The following is a 23,806-nucleotide window of genomic DNA, read 5'->3' as shown; positions in this document are numbered from 1 at the left end:
CCCAAGTAGCTGGGGCTGCAGGTGTGCACCACCATACCTGGCTTATTTTTCTATTTTTTTGTAGAGACAGGGTCTCACTCTTGCTCAGGCTGGTCTCAAACTCCCGAGTTCAAGCAATCCTCCCGCCTTGGCCTCCCAGAGCACGAGGATTACAGGCGTGAGCCATCACATCCAGCCTGAAGTGGCCACATTTAAGTGAGCTGTTCATGCTACTGAAATAAGAATGGAGATGCCTATATATAACTTTTCTCTCAATCCCACCGAGAGACTTCAGCCCATATTACATTTAAGGAATTTCAATCGGTTTGTTGTCCTGTGCTGCTTCTTCTTTTTTTTTCTCTTTCTCTCTCTTTTCTCCTTTAAGCACAGAAGAAAGCATGTGTAGAACCTAGAGTGGCAGGACTGATGTGATTCAGTGGAGTGGGGAAGTCAAAGGGCCTCAGGCCCTGCCCCCTGGGATTCCCCTCGCCCTGTGGGGCCCCTGGAACACCTCTGGGAATCACGAGGTTACTCGGACACAGCATGAAAACCACAGAGCCAGGGGATGAGCCATCTGTGTGCTCTTCTAGGTTTTAAAACTTTGATTCTTAGGTTAAGTTTAGCACCTGAGCCCTCAGTGCTCCCTGCGTTCAGTCTTCATGCTGTAGCCTGGTTTTCCGCACAGGGAGCCGGGAGGTGCTGCTCACGTGGTTCCTTCTGTGCCGTGAATCCGTGGGTGGGGGCATATTTCTTATCCTGCTCCTGGTCTCCCAGATCAGTAGTTCTAAGTTGGTCACAGTGTGTGCTGATCCGTGAGGGCATATTCACTGAGGAGCAGACAAGTGGGAAAAATAAGGGCAATTCAGTGTGTGGGAGTGTGTGTGTGAATTTATCAGATGTAGCAATAATAGCCAAGGAAAGTATAGGATGCCCATTTAAATGTGAATTTCAGATAAACAATGAATACTTTTTTTAGTGTGTGTATCCTACACATTGTGTCCTGTATTTTATATGGTCACTTGGGTTGTGTGTGTGTGTGTGCGTGTGTGATCCTTATTTACAAAAGACTCTCTTTATTATGAGATTCTTTTTTCATTTTTGGTGTTAAAATGCCTTTCTTTTATGAAATGATTGTGATAGTACATGATAGTTGTAGGCCTGTGTTTGGCAAAATACATAGCATATGGTTAACAACCTTATGTTGATTCTCTGTAGCAAATTTTTGGAAATTGGGTAGGTCCGTGAAATATAAAAGTGTTGTGTAAGAAATTCTGCCCTAAAATAATGTCCCAGGTGAGAAATTTATCTCAGAATTTTTAAGTAGAAGTAACTTTATCTCCTGTAGGGAACTGGGATGTTTCTTTCTTTCTGAGAGTGAAAGCTGCATAATAACATTTTCAGTTTCCATTTTTGCTTTGGCCCTTGGGCACTTTGGGGTCACAGTTTATGCAGGAAGGGTGGCAATTACATTTAACTTGGTGCTTTGCCTATTTGTTTCCTCTTTAATCAGACTTAATTCCTCCTTTTTAATCCTCTTTTGTAAATCCCAATTTTATACACATTTTTGGTAGTCACTTAAAATTCATTTTAGAGAGAAGCATGAAAATAAATCTCAGCAATTAATAATAAAATAAATCCATGAGCAAACAAATAAATCAATGATTTAAAATGAGCCTCTGTAATTGTAACTGGGTGACAGGAGGCCATCTCCAGTTTAGGATGGCGTTACAAGTTTGCACTTGCTTGTTGTTACAAGTTCACACACTTGCTTGTCACAACTTTACTCCAGTCTGTGAGGTTGACCTTTGGCAACCTGTGACAGGTAGCTCCTGTCCCGCTCCACCTGGCACACGTATGGGAAGGTAGGAGCAGTCTAGCTGTGCCAGCCTTCCCCCTTTCCTTCTCACTGTCCTATTCCCTCGCTCACCCCTTCCGAGATTTTGGCTCTTGCTGGATGGGTCTGCAGTGAGTCTGCAACATGCCGACGCCCTGCCCTGATTCCATCTGCTGTGAATTCTTCCTACCCAGGCCACCATTGACTTGGTGATCGGCTATGATCCACCTTCAGCTCCACATCCGAATGACCCGAGTGGGACCGGCGTGCCAGGCATGGGAGGTAAGCTGACCCTCTGAAGGCCCACTCTACCCCACGGGGAATTTGCTAAAGACACACAGGAGAGTGTCCAGATAGAGCCTGTCATGTGATCACACAGTCATCGCTCCCTGCCCACCGAGGCTGGGGCATTTGAAGGCAGGTGGAGCTGCCTAATTGAAACACTGCCATTGTTTATGAAATGCCCTGCAAGGTAGGGGGAACGGTGAGACAGTCCTTTACTGAGCAATCTCACGGTGAGCCCGACAAGCACACACAGGCCCTGGAAGAATGTCCTACATATGGCTTTGCTTCAGGTTTGTAGCTTCCACCCCATACAATGTCCCCAGGCTGTTTGGCTCAAGGAACAGCCCCTCTGCTCCCCTGCACGTGTCTCCTCACCTCCCAAAGTTGCGACCACCAGTCTCATGGTCAGTGCTCTTGGAATGGAGTCTCTCTTTCTTCCTTGGCCCTGACCCCCTCCCACCCCCAGACAGCCCCTTGGTCCTCTAACCGATTGCTTCCCTTCAGCATAACCCACCCCATACTCTGACATGCGTTGCCTGTCATTCAGGGCCATCAGGTGCCACTCTAGATGGGTTGGGGCTGCAGGCTCAGGAGAAGGCTTTAGGCCTGAGGTGGAGGGAGGGTCTGCGAGACAATCAGGCCTTTCACTCGGCTGAGTGTGACCTCGTCTTAGCGTTTTTCCAGGTGGCATGATGCCAAAAGTGTCTCTGTCCCTTCCTCTGTCCTGAGATGCATTACCAAAGGCACCTTCTGTTCCCCCAGCCTTGGCATGTGCCCCAGGAAAGGAGAGACCCCTCATCTTGCCACCCTCACCTGCTGCCTTGACATTCTTCCCCTGGGGGGATCCCCTGGCACTTGTCCTTGAGGTGGCTCCTCAGGGCCTGTCTTCTCTTGCTTCTCAACTCAGCTGTCTGGCCACCCGAGAGTCTACTCCACACCCACAGCGACGCCTTCCCTTCCTGCCTCTGCCCATTCCTGCCTGACTTCATGTCTTAGCCCCATCCCACCCCCTGCCCCTACTTATCCACCCAATATTAATGTTTTGGCCCATTTTTTGACCAAGTAGTTATGAGTTTCCAGCGTGGGTTAGCTGGCCTTCTCTTGGTGACAGTTACGACCGACAGCTCCCCAGCATATCAGCAGCATGCTCTGCATGTCACCCTCTTCCTAACGGCACCGTGACCGTACTCCTCGGTCTTGGACACTCATTCCCGCAAGAACCCTGCTGTGGCTTAAGAACATCCACAGCTCCCTTTGCTTCCACAGCAGTGATGGTGACGAAAACACAGTGCTGAATAGCACACCTGCAGGTGCTGAGCCGAGTGGTCCAACCCATTTCCATCCTGCCTCCTCTGCTGACGATGTCACCAGCGTTTGTATCTGCCGGGGAGGGGCGCTGGGTACTTTCTGACCTGCATAAGGCCTTGCTGGTGGGCTGTCTGCAGTAGCCCCTGAAAACTGGGAAGATCAGGGCATCTTCCCTCACACTGATGTTTTTCCTAAGCCAGACCCCGTTTATTAGTTTCCTAGAGCTGCTATAATAAACAACCACAAACTGGGTGGCTTAAATAACAGAAATTTCTTCTCTCACAATTCTGGAGGCTGGAAGTCTGAAATCCAGGTGTCAGTAGGGCTGGTTCCTGCTGGAGTCTCTGGGGGAGAATCTGGCCCATGCCTCTCTCCTGGCTCCTGGCGGGCTCCAGCATTCCTCGTAGATGGATCATTCCAGTCTCTGCCCCTGTCATCACGTGGAGTTCTCTCTGTGCGTCTTTGCTTTTGTTTTTGTTTTCTCTTGGATATAGATCCTGAGTGTCTCTGTTTTTATGTGATGTTCTCTTCTCTGTGAGTCTGTGTCCTAATTTCCCACTTCTTATAAGGACAACAGTCATGGGATTAGGGCCACTCTAATCCAGTATGACCTCATCTTAACTTGGTTATATCTATAAAGACCTTATTTCTAAATAATATCACATTGTGGGGTTCTGGTGAGCATGACTTTGGGGGGAGACAGTATTCAACCCAGTACATTGCATATGAAAGGCAATTTCATTAAGCTTATTCCATTCTAAGAGCCAAAATGTGAAATGGCTTCCTTTGTGTTACTCTGTTGGCCAGGCCTTTAGGAAAAAAGTAATGCTCTGGTTCATTCAAGTAAGAGTCATAAACTTACAGAGGTTGGTGCCACACTGCTTATTCTATTTATGGAGTAAAAGAATTGGTTGCTGGGTTTCTAGAGGGCCATTGCTAGATGCTGCAGTACCAGGGTGATGAGTGTCAAGAAAAAGCCCCTGCCCTCCAGGAACTTTCAGTTCCAGGTTGGTGACAAGAGTCTTTTTGTCCTGAAAGTTAACATTACAGATAAAAGCAACGGCTTTGGAGTTAGCCTGGCCTAGGTTGGGTTCTGTGTCAATTGTTGTTTTTTTTTTTTTTTTTTTGAGACAGAGTCTCACTCTGTTGCCTGGGCTAGAGTGCCGTGGCGTCAGCCTAGCTCACAGCAACTTCAAACTCCTGAGCTCAAGCAATCCTACTGCCTCAGCTTCCCGAGTAGCTGGGACTACAGGAATGTGCCACCATGCCTGGATAATTTTTTCTGTACATTTTTAGCTGTCCAGATCATTTCTTTCCATTTTTAGTAGAGACAGGGTCTCGCTCTTGCTCAGGCTGGTCTCGAACTCCTGACCTTGAGCGATCCTCCCGCCTCGGCCTCCCAGAGTGTTAGGATTACAGGCATGAGCCACCGCGCCCAGCCAGTGTGTCAATTGTTAATTATCCATAGGACCTTGGGTAAGTCCCTTAAACCTCTCTGAATCTCAGCTTTCCTTACTGGACAGTGCGAATAATAGCAGCACTTATATCAGAAGGTTGTTGTAAGGATTAAATGGGATATTGCCCATGACGTGTTACAGCAGTATCTACACTAATGGTAACTATTGTTACTATTGTTGCTATTATTACAAAAACATTTCCTGATGGCTTGTAATTATAGCTCAGTTGGGTGGCACACTATGTATGATATTCAAATTATTTCCTCTGAAAAGTAGAACTTTTAGAAACAAATGGCCTGGTTTGGCTCAGAGTCAGGTTGAGATGATCAGAGGCTTTCTGATCATCTTTTTAAAAACCTTTTTTTAAAAAAAAAAATTTATACCAGTGAACCAGAAAGTTTTAGAGAACAAGCAATTTATCAAGCTATTCGAATGTGGGGGAAGAGCCTGTCTCCTGAGATGGACCCATGTGGGTCCAAACCCAGAAACCTAAGTGCCAAAAATATGTGATTTCTCTGCAGCAAATTTCTGCTTCCTTAGAAATAAGAAAAACACCAACTCTTGAATTTTTAAACCCTCTGCAGAGAAAATCCTTGCCACCTAGGCCTCCTCACCAAGGGCTCCTTCCCCTCACCGCTTGGCTTAAGCCTCTGTGGCACGGCACTGGCACCAATGCTCCCAGCAGCCCTGTGCATGGAAGGAGCCCACCCTCCCCCTAGGAGGCTGCCTCCCAGCAGGCTCTGCGGCAGGCGGCTGGGCAAGTGCAGCCTGGGTCTCCCATGGAGTTCACCAGAATCCCTGATGCTGCTCAGCTGAGATGGGACGTGAACCCGAGCTTGGGTTCCTTGTATTTGGGTGTCAGACAAAGAATGTTACCAAGTGCTGCTCTGCAAATGAGCTGGGACTGCAGGGCAATTTTATTTTCAAGTGTGAGATGACAAAGTGAAATTTCTTTATTTAAAAAAAATGAACAGGGTTCTTGGATCTGGAAGTGCTGTCTTTGTTCTATAAAATGAGTATTTGTCAAGACTGGCTCAAGGGTGACATTCTTAATGTTGGTCTGACTAAAAGAAACTTCTCTTCAGTGTTTTAAAAAATCTTCTAATACCCTTGATTATCTAGATGTTTCAAGGAAGAACATTTTTTTCCCCTAACATGGTCATTCAATTCAACCGAGCAAAGATATCTACGCTGCAACTTCATGCTAGAGAGGACATCAGGGGGAAAAAAAGCAACTTACACTCCTGAGGGAAGATAAGGCCGACAAACAGGAGACAGAGAAAGAACAAGACAGCCGGCCCTCTTGGCAATGCGAACCTCAACTACACAAACAGGACACCTGGCTCAGAATTTGTTTTTTTCCCTTCAATTGACTCTTTGAAAAAAATGAAACTTTTTCATTCTACATAAAAGTAAATGTTTGCTTTCTCTGATTTATATAGATATTTTCAAATTCTTGGAAGTTGAGTTTCTTTATCATTTCTTGAGCACAAAAAAATCTGCTTATTAAAATGTAAATGTCGGCCAGCTGTGGCGGTTCATGCCTGTAATCCTAGCACTCTGGGAGGCCGAGGTGGGAGGATGGCTTGAGGTCAGGAGTTGAGACCAGCCTCAGCAAGAGTCAGACCCTGTCTCTACTAAAAATAGCAAAAATTAACCGGCCGTGGGGGTGCTCACCTGTAGTCCCAGCTACTTGGGAGGCTGAGGCAGGAGGATCACTTGAGCCCAGGAGTTTGAGGTTGGTGTGAGCTAAGCTGATGCCATTGCACTCTAGCCGGGCAACAGAGCAAGACTCTGTCTCAATAAATAAATAGGTAAATAAAATAAAATAAAACAAATGTAAATGTCACAGAAATATAAGGCACAGAAAGTGAAAATCTCTCACAGTCCCATCTTCCTGAGAGCACCACTGTCAGCAACTAGTGATATTGATCTTAAAGGTTATCATCCACACAGTGGCTTCTGCAGAGGAGAAATGAGAAATATCGATGATAGCACACAAAAGTGAAGCTTTTCAGGAAAATTCACCCCTGCAATTTGAAGAAACTAGTTATGATCATACATCTCAGGAATTGAACACCTGAGGGGTTCGTTTTTAAGGAGTGCTTTCTTGGAACTCTTACATCAAGAGGACAAAAGGTACAGACCCTGAGGCATTGGTGGCTTGACTGAAAGTGTGTGGTGTCAAGGATGTCCCTTTCCTTGACCCATCTCAGAGACTGTTCCCCGGACAGAGAGGTGGGCTGACCAGGACTACAGGCTTGACCTGAAAATCTGTTACCATGGCAACTTGATTCACCAGCTGTCAGCAGCTTTGCGGGAGCCTACATTCCCGTAGCCGGAAAGAACTATTTTTAAAATCTCACATCTATTTTTGAAGAACCATCTGTTAAATGCGTGCTCTGTCCAACTATAGAAATGCAAAAACTCATTCATAGCCAAATTTCACTGCTCCAAATTTATTTCATTCCATGAACACCAAAGTCATTTTTCTTGAAATTAAATTCAGTCAAGTTCAGGAAACATTTTCTAACCCCTGTCTGTGGGCCATACAGACGTAAGAAAGGCATCGCTTTGCCACCAAGGAGTTTGCAGTTCAGTAGGAAGGTAAGATATAAACATGAATAACTATAGCCCAGAGCTAAACATAATAAATTCCTCCAGAGAGGACTAAGCAAATTATGACATGGAAACAATTTCTTCAAGAAAGTACTTTTTCAGCCATGTATTTCAACCTGTGTCTTCTTGGTGCCAAGAAAGTCTTGGAAAGTCATAATGGTTCAGTAATTGCTTGGCTGGTTGAGTGAATGAATGAATGAATGAGTAAGTGAATAATGGATGGACAATGGATATGGTTTAAAATTTTTTCCAAGAAGGGCATTTTGGGGAACACTAGTGAATAGACCAAAGTGCCTGGTTCATTCAGAAGTATGTTGAAAAGGCAGCATGTTCCTGAGGGCTGCAGATGCTGGGCTGAGACATTTGTCCTTGATGGACAGACCATGGAAATCCATGGCACAAGGGACTCTTGGTCAGAGCTGAACTGGAAAATGATCAATGTGCTAGAAGATTGCTGCAGGCACTATTTCCAGGATTGGGTCTCTAATCAAGTGATTTTGTCCAGTAAACTAATTGTGTTAGGCCAATTTTTTTCTAGGATATTTAGGAAAATCAAAGTGCTCATAATAAACATGTAGTTCTCAATATTTAGACACAATAAAATCATCAAGAGAGATCTCTAAACGTGCAGTTATCTGACACTTACCTCCAGAGAGCCTAATTTAGCTGTCTGGACGGAGCCCCCAGTCTGTAGATCCTGTTGAGGACAGATTCTGGAGTTGACGTTATAAAACCCTGGAGCTGTGCATTTTACTAGGTTAACATTACATTGCCCAGCTCTTTGGGTACTGTTTTCTAGACCAGATCACAGCCTGGATAGATCAAAAGCAGATGCTGTTCGGGACTGCCCAGCAGTCCTGTGTTTCCATCCCTGATTGTCAGAGGCTCTTCCGTGGCATGTTTGCCGGGATCCACATATGGGAGCCATGCCAGCGGGTTCTTAGGGCACATCTAGTGCTATTTACCCAAGAATTGGGGTGGGGTAATGAACTGCTTACAGTAGGACACAAACATTTATTTATAAAAATTTAACATTTTAGAAACTCAGAAAAGTTATTGTTTAGCATTCCAGCTAAGTATATGTGTTATCCCCAAAATGTTATGTGTTTCCATGCTTCGAAACTTACTCTTCTCTGTTCTGCATTACTTTTTCTTCAGACAGCGTCTCTCTCTGTCGTCCAGGCTGGAGCAGATCATTGCTTACCATAACCAGATCGTAGCTCACTGTAGCCTTGAAACTCCTGGGCTCAGGCGATCCTCCCAAAGCGCTGGGGTTATCCTCTCGGAGCCTTAAATTCTTTACTCATGACATCAGGGGATTGGATTAAATGACATGTGGGGTCCCTCCAGCTCTGATGTTCTATGATTCTATTAAAATGGCCTGGTGGAAGCCAAGGTTCATGTAAGAAGATGGGATGACAGAAGTCTCTTTGGTGATGACATCAAATTGCAAGTGCCAGGATGAGCATTTGGTTCGATAGGCTGGACCCCAGAGCAGAAAGTGTTTCAGCGATTACACGAACAAACGCCGCGGGGAGTTTGAGTAAGAGGAGACTTGAGGCTGGACTGTTGGATTTTGTAATATGAAGGTCTTTAGTGACCTCAACAAGAGCAGTTTGGTGGAGTAAGGGGCAAAGGCCTGGAGGGGGCTCAAGAGACAATCAGAGAAGAGGAAGTGGAGGACGTGAGTGAAGATGATTCTTCCAAGGAGTTTGCTGCAAAAACGAGCAGTGAGGAAAATGGAGCAGTAACGAAAGGGGGCGCTGTAGAGTCAAGGAAAGGGTTTTGTTTGTTTTTAAAATCATGGACGGTATTTCAGCATGTTTATATTTTGATGGGAATCATTCAGTAGAAAGGGGAAAACTGCTGAGCGGATACAGAGGCAGAAACTGCAGAAGCACATCCTTGAGTAGCGAGAGGAGCTGGGATCCGCACAAACAGGGAGGTTGGCCTCGAGCTGGGAAGCACAGTCGGTTCAGCAGTGGAGTGAGTGTAGCAGGAGAGAAGGCAGAGAACAGATGCAGGTAGGAGATAGTTGACTTGGAGTTGGAAGGATGTGAAAATTCTCTTCTGATTGCCTGTTTTATCAGTGAAATAAGAAACAAGGTCATTAGCAGACCATGAGAAAGATAGAGAGGGTGTTGCAAGATTTCAATAGCTGAGAGTTCAGAAAGGTGAAGTGATTTGCCCGTGTTGGTTAGTTAGTGGCCGTGTAAGACTAGGATCCAGGAAAGCTTTGGAATTGATGTCTGGGAAATGTGGTGGGGTGGTCAGGCAGCCTGATGAGTACACTCACGGTTTGTCATCCTGAAATTAAAGTGGGACCAGCCAATAAGATGTGGGGTCTTCTCGGCCAAGTTCAGTTACCTGGTGCAGAGGTGGGGTAAGTGGAGAGGTGGATAAACCAGGTAAGCACAGTGAAGTGAGAGAGGGGAAGGGATTGCGGGGCCTTTGGGGGAGCGACTACAATGTCAGATCACAGAACCTAACACAGGCTTGGCGAAAAGCAAGATGTGAAGGAAGTGGGGGCAAGAAAGGCGATGTGGTCGATAGATTGGGACTGACTGTGTGGCTGGAGGAACAGATGGAGCAAACTGGAAAGATACACAAGACGGGCTCTCTGGTGGGTTGAATAGTGGCCCTTGAAAACTCATGTCTACATGGAACTTTAGAATGTGACTTATTTGGAAATAGAGTATTTGCAGATATAATTAGTTAACGTGAGGTGATAGTGAATTAGGGCAGTCACTAAATCCAATGACTGGTGTCCTTATGAGAAGAGGTGAGGACACACAGATGCACAGGGAAGAAGGGCCTGTGACCACAGATGTAGAGATTGGAGTGATGTAGCTACAAGCCAAGGCTTGCCAGGAGCCACCAGCTAGGAAGTGGCAAGGAAGGAATTTTCCCTGGAGGCTTCAGAGGGAGCATGTCCCTGCCAACAGCTTGATTTTGGTCTTCTAGGGTTTGGAACTGTCAGAGAACAAATTTCTATTGTTTTAAGCCACTGGGTTTCTGGTACCTTGTTACGACAGCCCCGGGAAGCTAATACAAGCAGCAACTTCCTATTCAGTCAGTGGTTCCCAACTTAATGGGTCTCATGGACAGGACGTGCCGGCGCAATGGCTAACAGTTTAGTAACGAAACATCTTGCGCAGAAGGGTGTGTTCAGCAGCACCTTAGGGCCCCGTCATTCTTTGTGGAACACTCAGTATTGCATCGTTTCATCCTGTGCAGCTTCCTGCCACACAGAGGGGAGATTTCCTGCTCGATGTCTTTCTGCTTCGAGGCAGAGATGCTGGCTGTCACCACGGCTTAGACTGTTGCCTCTGATCCATCCCTTCAGCCTAAAGTCTGAATAGCAGGAGGTGTTTCCAGAAGAAATAGGCTGTTCATTATCTGCAGTCTGATTCTAGAACTTATCCAGAGTCCAGCGCTGCTAATGAATTAGGAAGCAAGCTCATGACTGAGCCCTCCTTTTTCTCCTGCTTGGCACTATAAACAACCAGCAGCTGAGAACAGGCCCATCCACAGCAAGGAGGAAGTCCCACTTGGGCCCAGGATGGTTGACGGAAGTAAACCCAAAAGCTATCCTGCCCATGTATTGCTCAGTCCAAGACAGGGGAATGACTCTCAGCGCTTCCCCAAGGCTGGCGCCGAGGTTGGGGGAGCTCTCCTTTAGCTGTCTGCATGCTCTTTCCTGAGAACTGGACCTTAGCTTTGCCAAACTTGAAGGGACATTCAGGGGTCACAATTCCCACCCATTCATTTGCTAGTTCCACGTTGATGAGCCCCCTGCTATGATACCAGGATTTGTGCACGGTATAGGGGCAGATACAAAGGGGAACAGGGCAAGCCCCTGCTCCTGAAAAGTGTCTGGGGGTGGGGAGGCCTACGGGTTAACAAGTAGATGTAAGAGCGCGTGGTGAGGACTAGAAAGGACAATGTGGTGGCAGGACAGGGTGGGACTCACTCCATCCAGGGGAGGTGAGAAAGGCTGCTGGAAGACAGCATATTGCACCTGCAGCTTGAGGAAGGGGGGCACTCACCTGCTGGGGAGTAGGACGGAGGACACTGTGGGAGCTTGGATCCAGGCCCTCCTCTCCTAGGCAGGAGGCAAGCCCACGTTGGGAAGCCTCTTCAAGAACAGAGAAGAAGTGACCCAGACCATGTGGCAGAGGACAGAGGTAGCTGTTCCTTACCTTTGAGGTCTATGGGGGTTTTCCCAGTATCCTGACAAAGACGGTGAGGCCCCGGAGAGCTTGTTCTCCTGCTGTTTACTCAGGAAATCTGTAAAAGCAGATTCTCAAAAAAACAATTTTGAAAGAGAGAGATTTACATAGGTCCATTCAGCTCTTTTCAAAAGTTGTGCAAAACAGAACTCCTGCAGGGTGCCTGTTAGTGAGGGAACTCATAGGATGGATCTGTAACTGTTACTGGGGAAATTGTGGGTTAGGTATTTTCCTGTTACTTTTGCAAGGCTGCCCCTTTCAGTTTAGTCAGAGGAGGAGGAGGACAGCTGCAACAATCCAAAGGAGTATGTGTGACCCTGTGTCCACTGCCGTGGAAGATCAAGGACAAGGACACAGAAAAGTGTGCTGAGCTTAGCAGGGAGAGGCCATGGCTGGCCTGGCCTTGGAAGGACAGGAGCCAGGTTAGGACGGGCTACGCATGAGTGGACGGTGGGGGGGGGGAGCAGGGCTTCCCTGGGCTAAACTGTGAAGCTGTGCTTTTGGGGAGGCCTTTACTTCCTCAAAGCTGCCTCTTCCTCACTCTGTGCCCCCTGCCACCGTGCTGCCCTCTGACTGCCCCAGTCCCACCCCGCCCTGCCCTAATTGCTGCTTCCCAGGAAGTGTTTGTTCTGGGTGCTCTTTCCTCCCAGCCGCTATGGTCTAAATGTTGTGTCCCTCCAAAATTCATATGTTGAAGTCTTAACTCCCAAAGTGATGGTATTAGCTGATGGGGCTTTTTGGAAGGTGATTAGGTCAAGAGGTCAGACAGCTCATGCCTGGGATTAGTGCTCCTATAGAAAAAGGCCCAAACGAGCTCTTTGTCTCCTTCCGCCATGGGAGGACACAGAGAGAAGGCACCACACACACCTCACCAGACAGCGAACCTGCTAGTGCCTTGATCCTGGACTTCCCAGCCTTCAGAACTGTGAAAAGTAGATTCTGTTGTTTGTAAGCTACCCAGTTTATAGCATTTTGTTATAGCAGCCCAAACAGACTAAGACACTAACCCAAACTGACTGACTGGTGTCTTAGTCCATTTTTGTGTGACTGTTAAAGAATACCCGAGGCTGAGTAATTTATAAAGCAAAGAGATTTATTTCGATCACGGTTCTGTAGGCTGTACAAGAAGCATGGTACCAGCATCTGTTTCTGGTGAGGGCCTCAGGCTGCTTCCGCTCATAGCAGAAGGCGAAGGGGAACTGCAGGTGCAGGAATCACATGGTGACAGAGACGCCAAGAGAGAAAGCGGAGAAGATGCCAGGCTCTTTTCAACAACGATTCTTGCAGGAACTAAGAGTGAGAACTCACTCACTCCTGTGAGAATGGCATCCATTCATTCTTGAGGGATCTGCCCCCAGGATCCAAACACTTCCCACGTGACCCCACCTCCAACACTGGGGATCAAATTTCAAAACAGACTTGGCAGGACCAAACAAACCATAGCCAAACCATAGCACTCAGCAAAACTAAAACAAAGAAGTAAATTGATTGGATGCTGCTCTGTGCCAGGCACTGCATTAAAAGGCTTTGCATGTAGATTAATTTTATCTTTACAGTAAACCTGTTGTAAATACTATTATTTTCCCCTTTTTACAAATGAGGAAACTGAGGTTTAGAGAAATTAAGAAACTTAGACTCACAAAGCTTGAAACTGGGATTTGGAGCCAGGCAGCATGGCTCCAGAGCCCAAGCTTTCAAGAGCAGGGCTACAGAGTAATCTGATTGAACTAATTCTTACCAGGGTGTGAGTGACTGACAGGTGACTGCATATGGAATATGGAAATTAAATCTCTTACATAATTTTGCACTGTAAAGGAGAAGTTTCATAATCTAAAAGTAGGCCACACAAATGCTGGTATTTTCTAGACAAGGTGGTTAGTCTTCTGGGCTCTCAAATTATATAGTACAGATTACTATTATGAAAAGAAAAGCTAAAGTTTGTCAGTGAGTTTCAAAGAGTTTGTGAATAAAAGAAAGGGGAGGGGGCAGAGTTGATTTTTGGTTTTAGAATTTTTAAGGAGAGAAAGATCTGTGCACACTTGAAGGCAGAGGAAAGGCCTCTGTGGAGAAGAAACCCCTGGAGGTGAGAGAAAGAGAGAGACAGAGGAGAGAGAGCACCTGCGCATTTGCTGGGGCCCTCAAAGAATCAGGAGGGGGGAGGATTCACTCTGCTAAGCAGGGAAAGCTCCTCCCATGGTGCAGGGGAAGCTAAGGGGATGAATGAGGAAACGTGTTGAAATGACAAACCAGGAGGACGATGGGAGAGCGAGATGACCACCTTGGTCTTCTTGGCAAGAAAATGAGGCGAGTTTCTCATCTGCCATGAGGGTGGAGAGAGGCTTGTGAATTAGGTAGCTCAAGCAGAGAAACAGTACAGACATCTTATGAGCAGATCTCTAGAGAGAAGAGTGGGAAGGGTGAGAGTGAAGTCTGTTTTTGCAAGGCTCCAGTTTCCTGTGGCATTTCCCAATTGCTCTGTCCTAACTGCAGAAAATCTCTCTGACCTCAGGCTGGGTTCTGAGATCAGAACCCAGTGATTCCTGGCTGGGTCCAACGGTTGCCGTCTCCTCTCGAGATCCCCGTGAACTCTGACTTCTCTTGGTCTCTTTGAAGCCAGCCTGAACAAGTGCCCTGATGCACCACGAACACATTTTCCTAAAGAAACGATCTGAGTCGCAGCAAGTCCCAAGTCAGTGTCACCAAGAGTGTTTCTTTCCCCTGCCATCCTGGGAACACTTAAAACATAATGGCAGGCAACCCATCTGTTTCCTGAAAACGTGAGTGTTCTCTAACTGGATTCCTTTTTGATATTTTAGGAGAAGGAGAAGAAGATGAAGGTGATGAAGACAGATTGGACAGTCCAGTCAGGGGCCCTGGGCCCAGGGGCCCAGCTGGGACGGTGTCGGAAGCTCAGCTTGCTAGGAGGCTCAACAGAGCGAAAAGCAGCCGGCGGATGCTGTCCAACAAGCCCCAGGACTTCCAGGTAGAAACAGCCCAGGTGCTCTCCATCTTTGTTTAAACACCATTCAGGCAACTGCAGTGATGCTAGGAGGGACCTATGCCTTTAGTAAAGCAATAGCAAAAAGGGGTGGCGGTGCACAAACCCAATAAGAAGACCTCTCTGTCTTTCTTCCGCATGCAGAAGTGGGTTTAGTCAAGCCAGAGGAGATTCTTCAGAGAAATGAAACTATAACTTTCCTTTCCTTTGGTGGTAGGAAAGAGCTAATCAAAGAATAGAAGCACAGATGTTGCATTTTTCTTAGCTCTGGGCACTTCCTTATACTTGGGAGACAGCTATGGGGTGAGTTAGTACATTGTCAGGCGCAGGAAGAGCAGGTATGTGGCTGGAGGCTGGAGTCTGAGCAGTGACCTCTGCCCTGCTCTTTCCAAGCCAGCTTTGAACTATTGCAGCCCCGCCATGACCCTTGGTTTCTACAACCCAACCCCAGTTTCCATCTTGGGAACGATGACAGGTGGCCGCTCCCGGTCTGTGAGCTCCGGTATACTGCAAATCTGTGCTGGCCTGGTTCCAGCGATTCTTCTCCTGAGGGTTCTGTTCCACCATGTGCGGGGAAAGGAGCAGTGACAATACCCCTTCTGTGCCTGCAGATCCGCGTCAGAGTGATTGAGGGCCGGCAGTTAAGCGGCAACAACATAAGACCTGTGGTCAAAGTCCATGTCTGTGGCCAGACACACCGAACGAGAATCAAGAGAGGGAACAATCCGTTTTTTGATGAGGTAAATGGGTGGAGAACGCACGTCCCTGCTCCGTGAGTCCCGTCGGGGAGGGAAACACGCGCAGACCTAACTGCTAACGGCAGCAGGGATTTCTAGTGTTCAGCAGACAAAGTTATGAACCGATGGGTGTTCGAATCACCTGGTCGGCTTTGTCACTGGTTCTCAGAGATGCTGGTCTCTTTCTGCTGTTTTAGCAACAATTCTCAATGATAGAGCCCATGACGTCATTTGTACCTACCTTTGCTTCTGCTAATTAGCAGGATGTCCCTGAGGGACAACTTCGTGTGACTAAGTAATGCAGTTTTTTTTTGAGATGTCAAAACTTACTTGGCTATAAAAATAATATATCTTAAAGGAAAGCAATTATGAGCAAACCGGGTTTTCCTGGCCCCCATACTGAGCATGTGGCCTGCTTCTCTTGACTTCTTTTATAGCGCTCCTCAGAAATACTTCCTACCTCGACAGCCTTTTACTGGGCTGAGGAGACACATTTCTGAGATTCCCGGGGCCTGTGGGCCCAGGTCTTTCTTATCACAGTTTCTCTTCGTTCCCTACAGCCTCTAATCCCGACTCCAGCTTTTCTTTTGTTTTACTTCTCTCTTCACAAAATAAACCGGTTTCTTCTGCCCAGTGTTTGTGTTTCTTCCCCTTGGTGCAAGCTGGCCCCCAGCTTCCCGGAAGGCCCCATTCTCTTCTCCCCTCGGACTTCCCCTCTTAAGAGGAATTGCAGACAACAGCAGGCTGCCAAGTACAGTAGTATAAATGCTCTCTCAAGAGGTCAGGGTCACACTGGGATGGGGCACTTGGAATGGACTTCAGAGAAGGCTGGGAGAGATTCACGCAGGAGGGCAAGACTGGGTCAGAGGGAGGACAGGGTGCCGGCTGACGTGGGCCCGAGTGAGGCCTATCTAGGCACTTATACTGCAGGCATCCTGTTTATTCTACGGCTCTCTGAAGAGCCCAGCAAGAATCTCAGCCTTCCTCAGAATTTTTCCATTCTAATGAATTTTGGGGGGATTAGATTTCTTGGCAAAAGGGAAGAAACAAATAACTAGGCCTCCAAACAGACTAGTTTGTAAATCAATAAAAGAATTTTACTAAAAAATTCTTGGTTTATGTAGATCTTCTTAACCAAGCGATTAAACTTGGTATCACCAATGATGGGACATAAATGACATGGTGTCCTGATGTGGTAGAATGGAAATAATCAATATTGCCTGTGTCATGTCTTGTTAAACGATCAAGTTGCATCCAACAGCGGGGAAACGTTCACACAAATCCAGACTGTGGGATAGTCTACGAAGCAACTGGTCTCTATAGAAAGAAATGAGAAACAAATAAAAATGGAAATAGTATTGTTCTAGATAAAAGGAAATCGAAGAGACACAACAACCAAATGCAATGTATGATCCTTGCATGGATTCTGGATTAGTTTTAAAGCTAAAAGGAATTTTTGGGGGGAGGACATTTGGAGAAATTTGAAAATTGACTCTAGGTTACATGTTAAATTTCTTGGATATGATAATAGTATTATGATTATATAAGATGTCCTTGCTTTTAAGAGATGCATGTCAATATATTTTGAAGGAGTGAAGCATCATGATATCTAGAACTTTCTTATGAGTAGTTCAGTCAAAAAAAAGAAAAGGATAAAGCAAATATCCCCAAATGGTAACAATTGGTGAACATAGTTGAAAAGTGGTATTTATCTTACCATTCTTTCAACTTTCCTGTAGACTTGAAATGTTTCTAAGTTAAAAGTTGGAGAAAAAAGTCTCAGTTTGGATAAATGCTCAATATTTTTTAGGATTAACGTTTATTGGCCTGACATGATACAACCTCTATATACCTAATATTCATCTCTCAAGAATCAACCTTCTTAAAATTAGCTGTTACGACGAGTTAAAATGTGATCAATCTTGACTCTGCTGAGGCACTAACCTAATCTAATGGGCAAAGTTATTTTTGAAGATGTTTTCTTAGAAAGAGTAAGATTAGAGTCACTAGACACAAACAATAGAGCTAAAAATGTTAGAGAATTAAATAAACACCTTAGGTCGTGCCAGCCCTAAGCACCTATTTTAGTAAGAGTTGCAACATGAATTAGCCTTGGATCTTTGCTTCATTTAGATTTTAGATACCTAGTCCCAAATAAACGATTTTATTTAATTAAATAAATGCTATATTTGTTAATCCTTTTCCTTTTTCCACCACGTGGGTTTACCATGAAGCTTTAATTTCAGGGCCTTTTCCAAGGCCCTACAATGTGTTCATATGGTTAAGTCTGATTTTGAATTTCTGTTTTGTATTTTTTTAGGAGGGCCCCCAAAATTATATCATTGGATCCCACTAAAGCTGAATCCCCTGCTAACATTGAAACATTTTCCCTGTTGTTTTGACAGTTGTTTTTCTACAATGTCAACACGACCCCTTCTGAGCTGATGGATGAGATCATCAGCATCCGGGTAAGGCTGGGCGAGTGAGAAGGTGCCGCACACTCACTGCCAGCCAGTGCCGGTCACCTCGTCACTCCTCTTCTTTCTTCCAGGTTTATAATTCCCACTCTTTGCGGGCAGATTGTCTGATGGGGGAATTTAAGGTAGGTGACAACAGTCTGCTTCATTCAACTTACATAAAGATGAGAATGTTCATAATAGAACATCTGATTCCTGGGTACCCATCTTGGTGACATCTTAGGGTCACGTGTAAGAGATGAACACCATGATCCTTGCCGAGGGCTGCCTGGGGCCTGCCGACTTCTAAAGTCCAACACCTAGCAGTGCCCCAAAGCAAGATGCCCCGAAGCTGCCACATCAGGGCCCTGCCAGATTTCCATCTGTGACTGAAAGAAAATACACTTGTACGGCAAGAAGCCCACCATCCAGCTCCACTTACCAGTGGCCCCAGAGCTCCATCTATTAATACAAAGCCAGTTATAAGTCTGGAGTGTGAAAGGAAAGCCAAACCAGGCAAGAGATTCAAGGTGCTTTTCTAAGAAACTCTCATTGAAATTAAAAGACAAATACCTGGTTGGCTTCTTCCCAACAATTCTACCTGGAATAGGCTACCTCCGAAGGAATGAGCCAGTCACTAGAAGTCCTGGAGGCTGATCTGGGCCAGGCAGACCTGCGTTCATACTCTGTCTGCCACCAGTGAGCCACATGGCCCAGGGGAACTCACGTAACCTCTCTAATCTTCATCTGTGAAATGGGGTCATTGTGAAGATTAAATGAGATAGTATATGTAAGTACCTAGCACAGCACCTGACACATTGAACTGCCCAGTCAATGGTTATGTTAATATTAGCATTAACTGGAGGAAGAAGGGGAGGAGGATTGGACAGAAAGCTGGGCCAGGTGAATTTCTATACGATGACCAATGGTCCCAGTTTGCCTGTTACTTTTAGTGCTAGAACTGGGAAAGTCCCTGGCAAACTAGAACATGTTGGTCACCCTATTTCCATGGTCCCTTCCAGCTCTAAGACTAGTTCATTCATTCAGTAGTGATTTATTGAGGGTCTTCTACGTGCCACACATCAGACAAGGCATTGGGGACGCAGAGGGTAAGATGGGAATGTTGGGTCTGAAGGAAATTTAAGTCTAGTCAAGAGCATTATATTTAAATATAATCATGACTGTTTCTTTATAGTGACTAGACTGCTTTTAAAATTTACTCAAACTACTTTAAATTATTTTTTCCCAGATTGATGTTGGATTCGTTTATGATGAACCTGGTAAGTAATATTCTCTCCATCAATTTGAAGTCTTAAGTTCATGCCTTGTGACACTGAAGAAGATTCTAGCAACCAATACAATTTGGAGAGGGGGGAACAGGAGTCAAGGAATTAAAGTCAAAGAAATTAAAAAATTTGATTTTTTTGATGGGGAGAGGGGAGGATACTTAGCGAGAATAAATATTAGTAACAGTAGCTTAGTGCGGATGTCTAATTTTTTTAATGTTAACACTCATAAGTAGGTGATTTCTATGTTTGTGAGGATATTTTGATCTTATCAAGATCAGATTATGAAATTAGTTGATCCAGCTTAGAGAGTCTTGTTTGAGTCACATGAGGACAGGACGGCAGGGGTGGGGAGGGGGAGCGTGTAGAACAGAGGACATTAACATGGAGACTCCTCTGGGGACTTTGGCGTGCACCATGAGGCTTCCAAGAAAATGCTTGTTTATCTTACAGCACATGAAATCACAGACCTGTCAGCATCTCTTTAGAGTGTCCCTGTCCTTCTACTCCTTCTTTATGTTAGGTCATGCTGTCCTGAGAAAATGGCTTCTTCTCCATGACCCAGAAGATACCGGCTCAGGTGCTAAAGGCTACATGAAAGTCAGCATGTTTGTCCTGGGAACTGGAGACGAGCCTCCCGTGAGTCCCTAAATTCTCTACCTTTTACACTTTTCACTAAAAAAAAGACCACAAATTAAGTGTATGGGTACCAGGAATTGTGAAATGGAGCACAGCTTGTAATTCATGGAATAATCGGGGAATTCTTCATCATGGAATTACCATTCTAGCTCACCTAGACTCCTTCCTGGTGTCCGTGGGCTAGCATTTAATTCAGAAAAGATTTGTGTGTTTTCCCAACTTCCTTGCTTCATTTACAAAGACTGATTTTTTTATCTACAGAGCATGGCTTGTCTGCAGAGTCAGGCATTGCTCCCTAAATGGGAAATTGGGCAGCAAACTGGAGAATAGTGAGTGGCCAGTGAGATTTGGACAAGCATCAGGAACACACACACTGTACTATTTGGTGCTTATCAAATTACAAAAGACACAGAAACCTACGAGCATTGATTTTTGTAGAGCAGTTTTGAGGCTGAAGGAAAACTAGTAGCTGAACTCTTAAGCCCAAAACACTGGAAATCCTAATGGAAACAGTTCTGATTGGTTTCATTTTATAAGCATTAATTTGGCTTTTTCTAAGTGCTGCTTTTCTATGAGTATAGTTTTAATCACGTGTCCCCAATAGCCTGACAAACAAGACCACGATGGCGACTGTGATGACGTGGAGAGTAATTTGTTACTCCCTGCTGGCATTGCCCTCCGGTGGGTGACCTTCTTGCTGAAAATCTACCGAGCTGAAGATATCCCCCAGAGTACGTATGGATTTAATCTTGCCCCGGGATTATCAGTTGTCTGCGTGATGAGATGTGTTAAACTCATACTCTGAATGGCATTGGTGTTCCCTACTATGTGCTTTCTTTCTTTCCTACCACGTGTTTTTCATGGAATTGTCTTCATTCATTCTGGCCCCACCGAAAGCTGCCTGAGCATGTTGGCGCAGCTGGCTGGTTGCTGATCCGTGTTCCTGTCATGCACTTGCCTTTGGCCCATTCTGCTCTCGTTCATCTTCCGCCAATGTCCTATACTTGCCCCTTATTCTAGAGAATGCTAAAGAGAAATGAGCAGTCAGCACTTCCAATCCCTTTCATCCCAAATTAAAATGTGAACTTTTATTTTCAAATAAATGTGTTTGCTGACTATTAAAAATTGCTGAGCAAAGAGTGGTAAAATCCCAGTGACTAGAAGTCTACTGCTATTGTATTACAAGATACATTTAAGAGAATCGCTTACAGTGATTCCATTTCCAGTTCCTCCTTTGTCACTGCTGACATCTTTTCTGCCTTGCCGAGTCTGCCTGCTCCCTGCTGGGCTCTGGGACACAGAACCCTTCTCCAAGTCCACAGGAGGCAGCGCCCACTGTACAGACCAGGGGTCTCTTCAGGGTTTGCTACTTCTCCTGGGAACTCTTGTCCCCACCCCACCCTACCCCTCCCTTTTTTTTTTTTTTTTTTTTTTTTTTTTTTTTTTGAGACAGAGTCTTATTCTGTTGCCCAGACTAGAGTGCAGTGGCGTCATCATAGCTCACTGCAGCCCCAAACTTCTGGGCTCAAGCAATCCTCCTGCATCAGCCACCCAGTAGCTGGGACTATAGACATGAGCCACTGCGTCCAGCTAATTTTTCTATTTTTGGTAGAGATGGGGTCTCGCTCTTGCTCAGGCTGGTCTCGAACTCCTGAGCTCAAGTGAGCCTCCCATCTCAGCCTCCCACTCAATCCTAGACACTCTAAAGTGCTAGGATTACAGGTGTGAGCCACCGCGCCTGGCCTCTTCTCCCTTTTTTAAGACACTGTAATGCCTCTCCATACCATCTTTCCCTCAGAAATATCTCAAATCAAGTAAATAAATTAAGCCTTACATTATACTTCCTACGCTGACCTGTTTGATTTCTATTCACTTTTGAGTTTGTTGAAATAGTTGATTGAATGTGTTATTTAGGATTATGCCTAATTTTCTTGAATTCTCTGCAAAAGGTAGCCTAGACCTATCTTGTTGCGACCTAAAGCATCTTTTCCAAATTGAAACTACACCTGAGTTTGAGAATTGCCTCTTACCCTGACTGAATGAACTTTATTCTCATTTTTTCCCCTCAATAAATGATTGAGTCTCAACAGAATAATTTATCAATTTATTTTTTCTCTCAATAAATGATTGAGTCTCGACATAATAATTTATCAATTTATTTTTCAAGGGGCTCCTGTTGATTTTAAAATTTTGTGGAGAAAACATTTTCTTTTTTTTTCAGCTAAGACAAAAAGAATTATCTGCTACTAGTTCTTGCCACCCAGGGGAACAATTCTTGTTGCAACTATTTTTACGTATAAGAGAAAGTTTTAAATTTTGCTGAATAATTTCTGCTCTTTTAAGAGAATCAAATTTAATTTCTGCTGTGTGATATGTTATTTTCCAGTGGATGATGCCTTCTCACAGACAGTGAAGGAAATATTTGGAGGCAATGCAGATAAGAAAAACCTTGTGGATCCTTTTGTAGAAGTTTCCTTTGCTGGAAAAAAGGTTTGTACATGATCTAAATGCAAATGCCTCTAGGAATAAATATTTCAAACACTGTGCTTTCCTTGGAGTGAATTCCGGCTTACTGTTTGTTAAAACAGCCCCCTGATGAGCTGGGCCCTCTGCAGGAACACAGATTATCTGAGTCTGAGCATGCCAGACTTCTCCACAGGTTTATTTTGGAGTGGAAAGTATGCAGAGCTCAAATTAGAAAATTCAATCTTTTGAAAGATTAGAATAGCGAAAGTTACCACTGAATTTTTGGAATTATTTTTCAGGTCCAAGCATTATATTAATCTGAGGCAAGCTCCCTAGCCAGCCGCAAGCATCCCTGGTAGATATTGTAGAGTGTAGACCCCCACCACCCAGCTGCTCCCTCCTGCCACCCCGCTCCTCTGGAAAAATCTGGGAGATTCTAGGTGTAGGGATAACTTTAACCTACTGAGATTGTCAAAGATTGGAGAATGAGATTCCACAGCAGAAAAGCAACACATCGTGGACAGTTATAGGCGTGAAGAACTAGCATCTTCTATGTGTTTGAACCATGTTTTTGTGAAAGCAAGATTTGGAAAACCACGCACACACATGACTGGGTGTTTTTTTGCTAAAACAGTCAGTGGGGTGTGGTAGAAAAGCCTTCAGCTCTGGGGCAAAATGAGGCCTGATTTCAATTCAGGCTTCACCCCGCTCCATAGATATTCAAATCCTGTACCCCTCTGACTTTTAATTTCCTGAAAATGGAGATGGTCATAATCTCATAGGATTGCTGAGATGGTTAATTAATTTGAGAAGTAATTATTGTGCACCTACTGAGTACCAGATTCTGTCCCACGTGCTGGGATACAGAAATGAACACATGGAACAGCCGTTGCTCTCACGGAGCTTACTTTGGAATAACAGAGACAGACAAGAAATAAGCAAACAAGTAATTGAATAATTTCAGACAGGGCTAAGTATCATGCAGTGATTGGTGTGGGGGAGTGGTATTTAGCAAGGTTATCGTATCAGGTGGGGCAACTTTGAGGAAGTGACATTTGAGCAAAGGCCTGGATTTACGGACATCTGGGGAGCAGGGGCTTGCAGGCAGGGAGGAGTGCAATGGAGAGGCCCCAAGGAGGACACACACTTGCAGCAAAGGAATATCCATGTGGCCGCAGTGGTGGAGTGAGCCGGGGAAAACCGAGAGATGCGGTCAGAGAGAAGCGGTGATGGAACAGGTAGGGCTTCGTCAGCCAGGCAGGGATCTGGACTTTATTCTATGTGTCCTTTGAGGACTCACTGAAGATGTTACACAGAGGAGTGACAAAAGTCAGGAGGCAAGAGAGGCAGTCGGGATCCAGATAGGAGCCAACTGCAGGTGTCTGGGGGAGACACGTTTCAGGATCTGCCTGAAGATGGAAGTGTCAGCATTTGCTATTGCACTGGGTGAGGCACGCGATGGGGAGAGGTGTTACAGCTGACTCTGATTCCGACCCTGAGCAACTGGGCG

At 45.3% G+C, this 23,806-nt stretch overlaps 1 protein-coding gene across 2 annotated transcripts in view; it reads left to right on the top strand.

The window, feature by feature from the left end:
- MYOF (myoferlin) overlaps nucleotides 1-23,806 on the top strand; it is a 140,502-nt gene that overhangs the window by 40,525 nt on the left and 76,171 nt on the right. For both annotated transcript variants that reach the window (XM_069460937.1, XM_069460936.1), the window contains exons 5-13: nucleotides 2,008-2,095; nucleotides 14,531-14,697; nucleotides 15,324-15,452; nucleotides 17,855-17,917; nucleotides 18,001-18,051; nucleotides 19,155-19,185; nucleotides 19,715-19,830; nucleotides 20,435-20,561; nucleotides 22,217-22,320. In XM_069460937.1, the coding sequence (XP_069317038.1) occupies nucleotides 2,008-2,095; nucleotides 14,531-14,697; nucleotides 15,324-15,452; nucleotides 17,855-17,917; nucleotides 18,001-18,051; nucleotides 19,155-19,185; nucleotides 19,715-19,830; nucleotides 20,435-20,561; nucleotides 22,217-22,320 (876 nt within the window). The remainder of the gene's footprint in view (nucleotides 1-2,007; nucleotides 2,096-14,530; nucleotides 14,698-15,323; nucleotides 15,453-17,854; nucleotides 17,918-18,000; nucleotides 18,052-19,154; nucleotides 19,186-19,714; nucleotides 19,831-20,434; nucleotides 20,562-22,216; nucleotides 22,321-23,806) is intronic.

Source organism: Eulemur rufifrons, chromosome 28 (genome assembly GCF_041146395.1).
Source record: "Eulemur rufifrons isolate Redbay chromosome 28, OSU_ERuf_1, whole genome shotgun sequence".
NCBI classification, from domain to species: Eukaryota; Metazoa; Chordata; class Mammalia; order Primates; family Lemuridae; genus Eulemur; species Eulemur rufifrons.
The sequence above is the reverse complement of the archived record's forward strand: the minus strand, read 5'-3'. Positions and strand labels throughout refer to the sequence as shown.